This window comes from Capricornis sumatraensis, chromosome X (assembly GCF_032405125.1).
Source record: "Capricornis sumatraensis isolate serow.1 chromosome X, serow.2, whole genome shotgun sequence".
Lineage (NCBI taxonomy): Eukaryota > Metazoa > Chordata > Mammalia > Artiodactyla > Bovidae > Capricornis > Capricornis sumatraensis.
The window spans coordinates 96,156,673-96,172,267 of record NC_091092.1 but is presented as its reverse complement, the minus strand read 5'-3'; the positions used below and the strand labels follow the sequence as shown (position 1 = coordinate 96,172,267).

At 40.9% G+C, this 15,595-nt stretch overlaps 1 protein-coding gene across 2 annotated transcripts in view; it reads right to left on the bottom strand.

Moving 5' to 3' along the window:
• The window catches only part of ZC4H2 (zinc finger C4H2-type containing), a 73,413-nt gene extending 70,219 nt beyond the window's left edge, over positions 1-3,194 (bottom strand). For both annotated transcript variants that reach the window (XM_068962696.1, XM_068962697.1), the window contains exon 1: positions 3,124-3,194. In XM_068962696.1, the coding sequence (XP_068818797.1) occupies positions 3,124-3,176 (53 nt within the window). In that variant the 5' untranslated portion in view covers positions 3,177-3,194. The remainder of the gene's footprint in view (positions 1-3,123) is intronic.
• Positions 3,195-15,595: the final 12,401 nt, after the last annotated feature.

Genomic DNA, 15,595 nt, shown 5'->3' with positions numbered 1-15,595 from the left:
CCATCTACCTCTACAAGGATTAAATCATGTGCTGCTGCAGCTGCTAACCTCCAACACCCTCTGAAGGAGTTCAGGGTAGAGAGCAGAAATGAGGCATTTTGTGTTTTAGGAAACTGGCAGGACAAGTCTTCAGATAGTTAGATACTCTCAGGAGCTGATTTTATGAGCCCAGTTCTTGTATCTCCTCATATTTAAAAAAGCCCAAAACTCCTTCATGGTGAACAACTGTTTCTCATGACTAGCAAAAGCTTCATGAGACCAGCAAAAACTTTCTACAAAAAATATGTCCTTGATTGCATGTACTCCCACTTTTCCCCCTGCCTCTTTGGAGCAGTTTCTCAGAGCTATTTTCTGAGGTGCTGTCTCCTGGGGTGAAGTCATCATATTTCCCCAAATAAAACTTAACTCATAACTCTCATGTTGTGCATTTTTTTTAAGTTGACAAGGTATAGGTAAAATATTATTTCTTTGGCTGCTTCCTAGATCTTTTCTCTGCTTTTGTTTTCAGAAAGTTGACTTGTTGAAGGTGTCTTGGTATGAATTTCTTCGGGTCTTTCCTAATGATATTTGCTTAGTTTCTTGGATCTGAGGTTTATTTCCTTTGCTCAGTTTGGGAAGTTTTAAGCCACTACTTATTCAGGTACTTTTCTGGCCCTGTTTTATTTCTCTTCTCTGAGATTCTGTTGACATGAATGTTAGATCCTTTGTCATAATGCCACAGGTCTGGAGCTTCTGGCTCTGTTCAATTCCTTCTTTTCTTTCTTCTTCTTCTTGTTTTTTTTTTTTGGATTTAATTTCCCTCTGTTGTTCAGATTGGGTTATTTCTATTGTTTTATGTTTAAGTTGTCTGATTCTTTCCTTTGTCTTCTCCATCTTGCTGTTGAGCCTCTTCATTGAGTTTTTAAGTCTTTTTTTTTTCCAGTTTTCAAACTTCCATTGGTTTTCTTTGCACTTTACATTTCTTTGTTGAGATTTTCTATTTAAATGCTGAGATTGTCTATTTTATCATTTGTTGCAAGTGTGATGCATTTGCTCCCTGAAGCATTTTTTGATGGCTACTTTAAAATACTTATCAGATAATTCTAACCTCTGCACTATCTCAATCCTAGCATCTGTTTACTTTCTCTTGCCACTGAAATTGATAATCTTGGTATGTCAAGTGATTTTTTTTTTTACAATTAAATTGGACACTCTGGATCTCTGGTTTTTGCAGGCCTTCTCTGACGTGCTACTTTTGCAGGGAAGAGGGGCAGCATAAGTCCAGGTTATCCACTGGGTCTCTGATTGACATCCAATTTGAGGAGAGGCTCTTTGCTATTGCTGGTTGGGGATGAGAGTTCTGACCTCTCTATGGGCCTCCTAGGATCCTATCCCAGCTAGAAGTGGTAGGAATGCCAAGTTTACCACTGGTGAGGATGGAAGTCATGCCCCTCCATTTGGTCTCTACTAAGATGGGTCACTTCTCCTTGCTTCCAACTATTCCTTCTCTTGGGGTTGGGTAGGATGCCTTTAAAGTCTGTAAAAAATAAGTCTAGGCTCTTCACTTGTAGGCAAAAGTTTCTTATCAACTGCATTGTTATTATGACAGTTGACCTTTTCCTGCAACAAGGTGTCTCACTCCCTATATCTGGATCCTTTTGAAGAAAAGAAAATGCAACACATGCCCCCTCTCTACCTTTTAGCAGACCCTCCATGGGATAAAGTGGGAAGCCCAGAGCCTCTGCACACAAACGGACTGGGTTTCTGTCAAAATCTGGTATTTTCAAATTGTTTGGTTCTGGAAAAGTTACTTAAATTTTCTGAGCTTCCATTTTCCCAGTTGTAAAGGAAGTGTAGGAAGTTGTCAGGATTCTTTCAGAATGAGCAATAGTAGGAGGTCAATCAGCTTGGTAAATATTAGTTCCCTTCCTCTTACTCTCCAGAAGAGGTAGAGATATAATCCCTGCAAAGGACAAAAAAGCCAAAGTGCTTCCCCATGACCACCATCACATGTGAATCTCGTATAAGGCATTCACTCCAAGAGTTAAATCTCTTGATCAAAGCCTTATTTCTTAAAGGGACACACTTGATATTCTCCCCCATTTTTCTTCAGGTTTCTAAAAAACACTAAAGAGAGACTGCCTGATCCAGGTCACCCTCAGAAGAAGGGTGGAAGCCGAGGTAGAGATGGGTAGGTGGGGGACAAGGGGTCTTGGCAGAGAAGGGCAGAGGAAGGAAGGCCTAATGTTGGCCCAGGCAGTTCACTCAACCAGTTATTATGTTCTGAGCAAGGACAGTATCATCCTCTAGCCAATGCCACTCCTGGAGAGAAGGGGGAGGGGATGTAGGCAACATCCACTTTGCCAACCTGCCCATCAGCCCGTCACCTCTGGGTCCTGAGTGCAACTGCCAGTAGGTGGTAACTGCCTCCCCAGTCTCCACCACTCCCGCCCCTCTCCCCTCCCTGAGCACCTGGTAGAAGAGGAAGAAAGCAGTGAGTGAAAGCAAAAAATACACAAGAGCGAGTGCTCTCTGTCCTCTCAGTGCGGGCCTTGCATAAGATTCCTCCTTATCCCCAGCTGGCAGTCCCCAGCTGCTGCCACCAGCCCCTGATGCGTTAGACTCTGCTCTTAAAAGGCTCAGCCGAGCTCGAGGTCCTGAAGTTGAACAGAAGACTGAAAAGAATCTAGATTCATAAAGAGCAAGGAGCCAAATAAACCTTGGAGCCAATCAACACTTTAAAGAATAATGGGTGGGAGTTACGGGAATGTCCTAACTCCCACCCAAGAAGAATAAAGCTGTCTTGGGACTGATACCACCGCCACCCTCGCCACATACACACACACACCGCCCCCCCCCCCCCACTCCCCCGTATGTCTCAATCTGGCTTTCTCAAACACATCTGACAAGAGATCCCTCTCGGTCAGTCTGTTTCTCTGCCTCTCTCTCTCTGCTAGTCTCAGTTCTGACTCTCCCCTGCCTCTTTCCCATCCTTGAATTCCATAGTGAATGGGATCCTTTCCCGTCCCTCTCCGCAAGTAGCCCAACAATAGATACTTTACGTAGGTAATAGCCCTCTCCGGTAGTGAGGGATTTGTGGAGCTTCGGAGGGGGACTTGGGGTGCACTGCAATGTTGTACTTACCTGATCTCTTTAATGCTTTCCAGTTTGCACATGATTTCCTGCTCATCTGCCATGCTTTTCACTCTCAACTTCACGTCCTGAGAAATACACAAACACAGAGACTCAGGGATACAATAGACACAATGTAACCACCTCCTCTCGGCAGGAGGCTCTGAGCCTGTGCGGTAGGGACGTGGAGAAGGCCTGGGAGCTGTAGTCCACAGCTCTAGGACCAGCCAGGCAGCCCAGGGGCCTGCAGGACTACAACTCCCAGAAGGCCAAGCGAGACATTCCTGTTTCTCTTCCTGCAGCCGCACTTTAAGTCAATTTGTCACCGATAATTGTGTCAAAGTTTGCCAGGAGTACAAAACAATAGTGATATTCGTTTGGGCGGTGCGCGGAAAACAATGAAGAAGAAATACCACAGAAGGCCACTGAACAGATGAGAGACATACTCACATCCCGCGGGGGCCCCTCACACCAACAAAAGCTTGCCAGGTGTCGCTCATTAGTGGACACTGGGGCTGGAGAGAAACTCTGCAGGTGACATTGCTTCTGAGAGATTGAGTGTTCTGGCAAACGTCTGGGAACTAGTGGCTTTGGGATTCAGATGGAGATGGAGTGGAGGTAAAGAAGAGGCAAAGGAAGGAGGGAGCAGCTACTATAGCTGAAGGATGGGGAAGGGGTGACCTCTTTCCTTCCTGCCCTCCATCCATTCTAGTTACTGAGTTCAGATTTTGCCAATCAACAAAGGAGGTACTGGGGACAGTACTGGGTGGGTACTGGGGTTGGCACCAGGGTGAGACAACGGTAAATTAAAAAAGTCCTTTTCTGTGAGGAGCAGGAGAGTATGAAGAATAACCCATTAACTAAAGTGCATTGTGCTGTAATAATACAGAAATGGATAAAGTGTAATCTGAGCAGAGAAGATGTAAATAGGTCTCAAAAGGTAACAGAATTTTCCAGTCCACTGAGGAGGACTGACTTTCCAGTACAGGGCACAACACATACAGAAAAGAAAGGGCAAGTAGGCCAAGGTGTCTGAAGTGCAAGGTTAATATATGGAGTTCAGAGGAGGAAAAGAGAAATGGGCAGATGTACCTGGGAAAGATAGGTTGGAACCAGGTTGTGAAATGTTTGGATTTAATCATACAGGCACATGTATGTCACACATTTATTAAGTGTGCTAAATAATACCAAGCTATTTTATGTTTCAAAGCACAGGGGTGGTAAAGTTGGAGGGATGTCTTAGGGAAGTGACTCTAGAGGCAAAGAGGTGAATGGTTTCGGGGAGATGAGAGCATATAACAAGAGGTAGTTGTTTAGAGAGCATGGACAGGCCCAGAGAGTTGGGTTTTGGACAAATAAAGGACTTTGACTCACTTCCAACTAAAAGTAAGCTGGAATTCTTTCCAATTGATCTTGCCCTTTCTTTTTCTGGGCCTCAGTTTCCTCATCTGAAAAATGGACCTACGAAGCCACACCTCAAAAGCTTGTTGTGAGTACTCAATGAGATCATTCTCAGATGGTGCTAAATACAAGGCTTGCTATTGTGGGGAGCTGGAGAATAGTGGGACATGAGTCTCAGGACATTCTGGATATACATACTGAGTTTAAGAGTTCTCTAGAGAATTGAATCCCTGATTTTCTTTGGATCCTAGGCATAATAACTTTACACAGGAATTTTACAGAATTTTACACAGTAAATTCTCCCTGGTATCCAGCCTAAAAATTTCCTGGTGGTCTTGAGGATCCCTGTCTTATAGTGTCACTAAAAAGCATCTGAAGACTATTAAGTTGGTTGCTCACAAAGACTGTGGATCCAAGCTACTGTACCTTAAGAGTCCAAAGCCAAGGCTGCAGCCCTGTTCTATAAGAGGAGGGGGAAGGGAACAAGGCCATGTAAGTTCCTGGAATGTATCTGATACTGTGCTAAGAGCTATATGTATATTCCCTCATTTCATCCTCTCAATCACTGTGAAGGTGATGAATAGATTTATTCCTTTTTACAAGGAAGAAAACTGACTCTGGAAAACTGGCTTGGCCAAAACCACAAAGTAAGTTACAAAGCTAGAGCCTGGGCACAGGTTGAACCAGGGGACTTTGGAATATCTATGAAAAAATATGAAGAACAAAAGTAAAATGGGACCTTAAATGTATATATTTATGTCAAAAATTGTTTTATAAGTTAACTCTGATTTGAAGAGAAATGGAGGATGTGTATAGGGGTGTTGGGGAAGTTATTTAGAAATGGCCTCTGAGGTTTTAAAATATTTCTCTCCTTCTGTCATCCACTTCCTTCTAGAATCGTTATCTCATGCTATTTTCACACGTCTGGTAAGGGTCTAGATATGGCTTTGTATCTGTTTCAATTAATGTGTTAATACCTTTACAATATGATTTTCAAAGACATTTGGCCAGTTTCTTTCAGGCCTCATCAAAACCCTACTTCGCAAATAAGGAACCAGGACAAGAGAAGCGATGTACTGATCCAGGGTAACCCAGCCCGTCTGACACAGAAACATAAGCCTTGCGCTCTTTCCATAGTCCCACACTGGCTGTATCAAGCTGCTGTGCCCCCATGGAATCCAAATGGCTCTGTTACTTCAGCTAGATAGTACACTCCAATACAGGGAGCCTGCAGAGGCCCAAGTATGTTCCATCTTTGCAACCCAAGGACATCAAAGTTAGATGACAGTTAATCTAGGTAAAGGGGGCTTGAGCACTTGGAGCTTAGAAGAAGCTTTGTGTTATTTGTAATAGTTAAGGTATCCAACTAAGGAAAGGGTTCATAAGTGTAACTGTCATGGATTTGTCTTGGTTTCTTAACCTGTTTATTAACAGGTGTCTCACCTGCTCCTTGCTGAGTGCTATGAAACCCAAGCTAGCTGTGAGACGAAGGAAAATGTTACAGATAAAGAGAAGGCAATAGAAAGAAACCTTACCTTCTGCTCTATCTCCTGAAGTAGCACTTAACACAGTATCTTCAAGACAATCTGGTAGCCTTATAGTAAGAAGTGTTCAATTACTGTTTAATTACTCTCAGTTGATTAGAAAGCTCTTTAATAGATGACAGAATATTTTAGAGCTGTGCTAGAAATGAGTTATAATGTGTTATTTTATTAGAAAATATTGGTTTGAGGTAGTAGAAATAAATGCCATAGTTCTATCAGGATCAACCTTGTCCTTATTTCTAAGAAACAGGTAAGGAGGCAGGATATGTTGGGATGAATATTATTAAAATGCAAGGAATTAGCAAAGGAGAAGCCAGTCAGTTTCCTCTTAACCTGATATTTTCAAGGAACAGATCAAGATTTAAAGAGTGGAGGCCAGAATGTTTGAATTCATACATCTTTCCCTTTGTTTCAATAATGAACTAAGAAAGGAGGCAGAGGTGCAACAACAGCTTTCAATCTGAATTAATTTTCAAAAAGTGCTGCAAAAAAAAATAATTGCAGAGGGAGGAACACTCTAATGCTCATTCTAGGAGGATACCCTGATACCAAAACCACACAAAGATATGACAAAAAAGAAAATTATAGGCCAATATCACTTATCACTGATGAACATAGATGCAAAACTCCTCAACAAAATACAACAACATATTAAAAGAATAATACACCATGATCAAGATATTTATCACAGGGATACAAGAATTCTTCTGTATACACGAATTAGTCAATGTGATATACCATATTAATAAACTGAAGAATAAAAACCATATAATCATCTCAATAAATATAAGTGAAAGTCACTCAGTTGTGTCAGACTCTTTGTGACTTCATGGAATTCTCCAGACCAGAATATTGGAGTGGGTAACTTTTCCCTTCTCCAGGGGGACCTTCCCAACCCAGGGATGGAACCAAGGTCTCCTGCATTACAGGTGTATTCTTTACCAGCTGAGCCACAAGGGAAGCCAAAGGATACTGGAGTGGGTAGTGTATCCCTTCTCCAGCAGATCTTCCCAACCCAGGAATCAAACTGTGGTCTCTTCCATTGAAGGTGGAGACTCTTTACCAACTGAGCTATCAGGGAAGCATCATCTCAACAGATGTAGAAAAATCTTTTGACAAAATTCAACACCCATTTCTCCCAGCAATCTTGATTCTAGCTTGTGCTTCCTCCAGCCCAGTATTTCTCATTATGTACTCTGCATATAAGTTAAATATCAATAACCTCAGATATGCAGATGACACCACCATTATGACAGAAAGGGAAGAAGAACTAAAGAGCCTCATGATGAAAGTGAAAGAGGAGAGCGAAAAAGTTGGCTTAAAGCTCAACATTCAGAAAACTAAGATCATGGCATCCAGTCCCATTACTTCATGGCAAATAAATGGGGAAACAGTGGCTGACTTTATTTTTGGGGGCACCAAAATCACTGCAGGTGGTGATTGCAGCCATGAAATTAAAAGATGCTTATTCCTTGGAAGGAAAGTTATGACCAACCTAGACAGCATATTAAAAAGCAGAGACATTACTTTGTCAACAAAGGTCTGTCTAGACAAGGCTATGATTTTTCCTGTAGTCATGTATGGATGTGAAAGTTGGACTATAAAGAAAGCTGAGTGCTGAAGAATTGATGCTTTTGAACTATGGTGTTGGAGAAGACTCTTGAGAGTCCTTTGGACTGTAAGTAGATCTAAACAGTCCACCCTAAGGAGATTAGTTCTGGGTGTTCATTGGAAGGACTGATGTTGAAGCTGAAACTCCAATACTTTGACTACTTGATGTGAAGAGCTGACTCATTTGAAAAGACCCTAATGCTGGGAAAGATCGACGGCAGGAGGAGAAGGGGACGGCAGAGGATGAGATGGTTGGATGGCACCACTTACTCTATGGACACGGGTTTGGGTAAACTCCGGGAATTGGTGATGGACAGGGAGGCCTGGCATGCTACGGTTCATGGGGTCACAAAGAGTTGGACATGACTGAGTGACTGAACTGAACTGAACACCCATTTATGATAAAAACTCTCCAGAAAGTGGGCATAGAGGGAAACTAACTCAACATTATAAAAGCCATATATGACAAAACACACAGCAAACATCATTCTTAATGGTGAAAAACTGAAACCATTCCCTCTAAGATCATGAAGAACACAAGCATGTCTATTTTTGCCACTGTTATTCACCATAGTTTTGGATGTCTGAATCATGGCAATCAGAGAACAAAAAGAAATAAAAGGAATCCAAATTTGAAAAGAAGTAAAACTGTGACTGTTTGCAGTTTACATGAAAACTACATGTTTTCATAGAAAACATTACATAGAATGCTTCACAGAAACAAACATAGAAATATTCATAGAAAATGTTGCATAGAAAAGGTTCCCCTGGTGGCTCAGATGGTAAAGAATCAGCCTTCAATGTGGGAGACCTGGATTTAATCTATGGTTTGGGAAGATTCCCCTGAAGGAGGGCATGGCAACCCACTCTAGTATTCTTGCCTGGAGAATCCCAAGAATAGAGGAACGTGGTGGGTTACAGTTCATGGAGTCGCAAAGAGTTGGACACAACTGAGCAACTAAGCATACCACATACATAGAAAATCTTTAAAAGACCACCAGAAAATGACTAGATCTTATCAATGAATTTGGCAAAGTTATGGGATACAAAATTAATACAAAGAAATCTCTTTCATTCCTATACACCAATAATGAAAGATCTGAAAAAGAAATTAAGGAAATAATTCCATTTACTATCACACCAAAAAGAATAAAATACCATAGAATAAGCCTGCCTAAAAGACATGTACTTAGAAAACTATAGGATAATGATGAAAGAAATCAAAGACAACACAAACAGATGGAGAGACATACCATGTTCTTGGATTGGAAGAATCAATATTTTGAAAATGACTATACTATGCAAAGGAGTTTACAGATTCAGTGCAGTCTCTATCAAATTACTAATGGGATTTTTCACAGAATTAGAGCAAAAATTTTTACAATCTGTATGGAAACACAAAGACCCCGAATAGCCAAAGCAATCTTTTTTTTGTGTGTGTGTGTGGCTGAGCTAGTGTTCATTGCTATGCTGGCTTTTCTCTAGTTGCAGTGCACAGGCTTCTCATTACAATGGCTTCTTTTGTTGTGGAGCATGGGAGCATAGGCTCTAGGGGGTGTAGTTTTCAGTAGTCCTGGAACATGGGCTCAGTAGTTGTTACTCCTGAGTTCTAGAGCATAGGCTCAATAGTTGTGGTGCACAGGCTTAGTTGCTGCAAGGCATGAGGGATTGTCCCAGACCAGGGATCAAATTCATGTCTCCTGCATTGCCAGGTGGATTATTTACCATTGAGCCACCAAGGAAGCCCCCAGAGCAACATAAGAAAGAAAAACAAAGGTGGAAAAATCAGGCTCCCTGGCTTCAGACTTTACTACCAAGCTATGGTAATCAAGGCAGTATGGTACTGGCACAAAAGCAGAAACATACCAATGAGACAGGATAGAAAGTCCAGAGATAAACCCATGCACTTACAGTCATTTAATATCTGACAAAGGAGGCAAGAATATACAACGGAGAAAAGACAGTCTCTTCAATAAGTGGTGCTGTGAAAACTGGACAGCTATATGTAAAATAATGAAATTAGAAAACACCCTTACATGATACACAAAAATAAAATAAAAATGGATTACAGACCTAAATGTAAGACTGGACACTATAAAATTCTTAGAGGGAAATATAGACAGAATACTCATTAAATCATAGAAAAATCTTTTTTGATCCATCTCATAGAGTAATCAACATAAAAACAAAAATAAGCAAATGGATTCTAAATAAACTTAAAAGCTTGCAAAAGAAGCCACAAACAAAATGAAAAGACAAACCTCACAATGGGAGAAAATATTTACAAATGAAGCAACTAACAAGGGATTAATCTGCAAAATATAGAAACAGTTCATGCAGCTCAATTTTGAAAAAAAAAAAAAAAACACAACCAAATGAAAAAAAAAAATGGGTGGAAGACATAAATAGCCATTTCTCCAAAGAAGACATACAGATAGTTAAAAAGCACATGAAAGGATGCTCAATTTCACAAATTATAGTTGTTCAGTCCCTAAGTTGTGTCCAACTCTTTGCAACCCCATGGGCTGTAGCATGTCAGACTCCTCTGTCCTTTCCTATCTCTCAGGGTTTGCTCAAACTCATACCCATTGAGTCACTGATGCCATCCAACCATCTCATCCTCTATCGTCCCCTTCTCCTGCCCTCAATCCTTCTCATTATCAGGGTCTTTCCAAAGAGTTGGCTCTGTGTATCAGATGGCCAAAGTATTGGAGCTTCAGCTTCAGAAACAGCTCTTCCAATGAATATTCAGTTGATTTCCTTTGGATTGACTGTTTTGATCTCCTTGCAGTCCAAGGGACTCTCAAAAGTCTTCTTCAGCAGCCCGATTCCAAAACATCAATTCTTTTGCAGTTAGACTTTGCTATAGTCCAACTTTCAGATACATATATGACTACTGGAAAAACCATAGCTTTAACTATATGGACACTTGTTGGCAAAGTAACTCTCTGCTTTTTAACACACTGTCTAGGACTGTCACAGCTTTATTTCCAAGGAGCAAGTGTCTTTTAATTCCATGGCTACAGTCACCATCTGCAGTGATTTTGGAGCACAAGAAAATAAAATCTGTCACTGCTTCCACTTTTTCTCCTTCTATTTGCCATGAAGTGATGGGACTGGATGCCATGGTCTTGGTTTTTTGAATGCTGAGTTTTAAGCCAGCTTTTTTACTCTCCTCTTTCACTCTCATCAAGAAGCTCTTTAGTTTCCTTTGCTTACTGCCATTAAAGTGGTATCATCTGCATATTGAGATTCTTGATATTTCTCCCAGTAATCTGGATTCCAGCTTGTGATTCCTCCAGCCCAGCATTTTGCTTGATGTACTCTGCATTTAAGTTAAATAAGCAGGGTGACAATATACAGATTTGATGTCCTCTTTTCCCAATTTTGAACTAATCCATTGTTCTATGTCCAGTTCTAACTGTTGTTCCTTGACCTCCATACAGGTTTCTCAGGAGGCAGGTGAGGTGATCTGGTATTCCCATCTTTAATTTTCCTCAGTTTGTTGTGATCCACATAGTCAAAAGCTTTAACATAGTCAATGAAATAGAAATAGACATTTTTTCTGGAATCCCTTTGCTTTCTCTATGATCCAACAAATGTTGGTTATTTGATCTCTGTTTTCCATGACTTTTCTAAACCCAGCTTGAACATCTAGGAGTTCTCAGTTCATGTACTGTTGATACCTAGCTTGAAGGATTTTGAGCATTACCTTCCTAGCATGTAAAATGAGCACAATTGTATGGTAATTTGAACATTCTTTTGCATTGCCTTTTCTTTTGAGATTGGGATGAAAACTGACCTTGTCCAGTCCTGTGGCCACTGCTGAGTTTTCCAAATTTGCTGACATATTGAGTGCAGCACTTTAACAGCACTATCTTTCAGGATTGAAATAACTCAGCTGGAATCCTATCACTTCCCCTAGCTTTGTTTATAGTGATGCTTCCTAAGGCCCACTTGACTTCACACTCCAGGATTTCTGGCTCTAGGTGAGTGACCACACCATCATGGTTATCTGGGTCATTAAGACTTTTTTTGTATAGTTCTTCTGTGTATTCTTGCCCTGTCTTATTAATCTGTTCTGCTTCTGTTAGGTACTTACTTGCCATTTCTATCCTTTATCATGCCCATCCTTGCATTAAATGTTCCACTTTTCTTGAAGAGATCTCTAGTCTTTCCCATTCTGTTGTTTTACTCTATTTCTTTGCATTGTTCACTTAAGAAGCTTTTTTTTTTTTAATCTCTCCTTGCTATTCTCTGGAAGCATTCAGTTGCATATATCTTTCCCTTTCTGCCTCGCCTTTCACTTCTCTTCTTTTTTAAGCTATTTGTAAAGGATCCTCAGACAATTACTTTGCCTTCTTGCATTTCTTTTTCTTTGGGATGGTTTTGGTCACTGCTTTCTGTATAGTGTTAGGAAACTCCATACATAGTTCTTCAGGAACTCTATCAGATCTAATCTCTTGAATATATTTGTAATCTCCACTGTATAATCATAAGGGATTCGATTTAGGTCATACCTGAATTTTCTAGTGATTTCCACTACTTTCTTCAATTTAAGCCTGAATTTTGCAATAAGGAACTTATAATCTGAGCCACATTCAGCTCCCAGTTTTGTTTTTGCTGTCTGGATAGAGCTTCTCCATCTTCAGCTGCAAAGAATGTAATCAGTCTAATTTTGATATTGACCATCTGGTGATGTCCATGTGTGGAGTTGTGTCTTGTGTTGTTGGAAAAGAGTGTTTGCTATCATCAGTGAGTTCTTTTGGCAAAATTCTGTTAGCATTTGCCATGCTCCATTTTGAACTCCAAGGCCAAACTTGCCTGTTACTCCAGATATCTCTTGACTTCCTACTTTTGCATTCCAATTCCCCATGATGAAAACAACCTCTTTTTGGTGTCAGTTCTAGAAGGTCTTGTACATTTCCATAGAACCATTCAACTTCAGCTTCTCAGCATTAGTGGCTGGGGCACAGACTTGGATTTCTGTGGTGTTGAATGGTTTGCCTTGTAAATGAATGGAGAGCATTATGTCATTTTTTAGATTGCACACAAATACTGCATTTCAGACTCGTTTTTTTGACTATGAGAACTATTTATTTCTTCTGAGTTTTTCTTTCCCACAGTAGTAGATATAATGATCATCTGAATTAAATTTGCCTGATGCTAAGTCTCTTCAGTCATGTCCAACTCTTTGTGACCCTGTGGACTCTTACCTGCCAGGCTCCTCTGTCCTTGGGATTCTCCAGGCAAGAATACTGGAGTAGGTTGCCATGCCCTCCTCCAGGGGATCTTCCCAACTCAGGGATTGAACTTGTGTCTCTTATGTCTGCTGCCTTGGCAGGCCAGTTCTTTACCACTAGCACCAACTGGGAAACCCTATTCTGGTTTGTTTTACTTTAGTGATTCCTAAAACATCAGTGTTCACTCTTACAATCTCCTGCTGTCCAATTTAATTTGATTCATAGACCTAGCATTCCAGGTTCTCATACAATATTGTTCTTTACAGCATCAGATTTTACCCTTACCAGGCATATCTCCAACTGAACATCATTTCCATTTTGGCCCAGCCTCTTTATTCTTTCTGGAGCTCTTCCCGGGAGTATATTGGACACCTTGTGACCTGGGAGGCTCATTTTCTGGTGCCCTATCTTTTTGTCTTTTCACACTGTTCATGGGGTTCTCCAGGCAAGAATACTGGAGTAGTTTGTCATTCCCTTCTCTAGTGGACCTCATTTAGTCTGAACTCTCCCCTATGAGCAATTCATCTTGGGTGGCCCTACTTAGCATACCTTATAGCTTTACTGAGTTGTGTAGGCCCTTTATCATGACAAGGCTGTGATCCATGAAGAGGGCAAAGAACATAATCTATCTGATTTTGGTATTGACCATCTGGTGATATCCATATGTAGAGTCATCTCTTGTGTTGCTGGAAAAGGGTGTTTGCAAACTCTGCTAGCCTTTGCTCTGCTTCATTTTATTCTCTAAGGCCAAACTTGCCTGTTACTTCATTTTATTCTCTAAGGCCAAACTTGCCTGTTACTTCAGGTATCTCTTGAATTCCTACTTTTGCATTCCAATCCCCTATAATGAAAAGGACTTTTTTTTTTTTTTTTTTTTGGTGTTAGTTCTAGAAGGTATTGTAGGTCTTCATAAGACCTGTCAACTTCAGCTTCTTCAGCATTAATGGTTGGGGCATAGGCTTGGATTACTGTGATGTCAAATGGTTTGCCCTGAAAACAAACTGGGATCATTACATCGTTTTTGAGATTGCACCCAAGTACTGCATTTCAGAGTCTTTTGTTGATTATGAGGGCTAATCCATTTCTTCTAATGGACTCTTTCCCACAGTAGTAGATACACTGGTCATCTGAATTAAATTCATTCCTGCCCATTCATTTTAGTTCACCAATTCCTAAGATACTGATGGTCAATCTTGCCATCTCTTAAACTTGACCACGTCCAAATTACCCTGATTCATGGACCTAACATTCCAGGTTCCTATGCAACATTGTTCTTTTACAGCACTGATCTTTACTTTCACCACCAGACACATCCATAGCTGAGTGTTGTTTCCAATTTGGCCCATGCATTGCATTCTTATTGAAGCTATTAGTAATTGCCCTTGGAGAAGGAAATGGCAAGCCACTCCAGTACTTTTGCTTGGAAATTCCCATGGATGGAGGAGCCTGGTAGGCTGCAGTCCATGGGGTCACTAAGGGTCAGACACGACTGAGTGACTTCACTTTCACTTTTCACTTTCATGCATTGGAGAAGGAAATGGCAACCCACTCCTGTGTTCTTGCCGGGAGAATCCCAGGGACTTGGGAGCCTGGTGGGCTGCCGCCTATGGTGTTGCACAGAGTCGGACACGACTGAAGTGATTTAGCAGCAGCAGCAATAATTGCCCTTCACTCTTCCCCATTAGCTTATTGGACACCTTCCAACCTGCAAGGCTCATCTTCTGGTGTCCTGTATTTTGCCTTTTCATACTATCCATGGGATTCTCCAGGCAATACTAGAGTAGTTTTCCATTTCCTTCTCCATTGAATCATGTTTTGTCAGAACTCTTCACTATTACCCATCTGTCTTGGGTGGCCCTGCATAGCATGGTCCATAGCTTCACTGCATTACACAAACCCCAGTGACATGAAAAGGTTGTGATCCACAGTGGGGTAACTAAATATTAGATAAATGCAAATCAAACTACAATGAGGTATCACTGTACACCAGTCAGAATGGCCATCATTTTAAAAAATCTACAAACAATAAATGCTAGGGAGGATGTAGAAGAAAGTGAATGTTGGTGGGTATGTAAATTGGTGTAGCTAATATGTAGATCAGTATGGAGGTTCCTTATAAAACTAAAAATTGAATTATATGACCCTGCAATCTCACTCATTGGCATATACCCTGTGGAAACCATAATTTGAAAAGATACATGCTCCCCAATGTTCATTGCTGCACCGTTTACAATAACCAGGACATGGAATCAACCTAAACATCCATCAACATAGGAATAGATAAAGATGATGTGGTACATGTACATGATGAAATATAACTCAGCCATAAAATGGAATGAAATAATGCCATTTGCAGAGATGTGAACATACCTAGAGATTTCCCTGGTGGCTCAGACAGTAAAGCGTCTGCCTACAATGTGGGAGATCCGGCTTCAATCCCTGGGTCAGGAAGATCTCCTGGAGAAGGAAATGACAACCCACTCCAGTATTCTTGCCTGGAAAATCCTATGGACAGAGAAGCCTGGTAGGCTATAGTCCATGGGGTCGCAAAGAGTCGGACATGACTGAGCGACTTCACTTTCTTTTCATACAGAGTGGAGAAAGCCAGAAAAAGCAAAATAAATATTGTATAATATCACTTATATGTGGAATGTAGAAAAAAAATGGTTCAGATGAACTTACTTG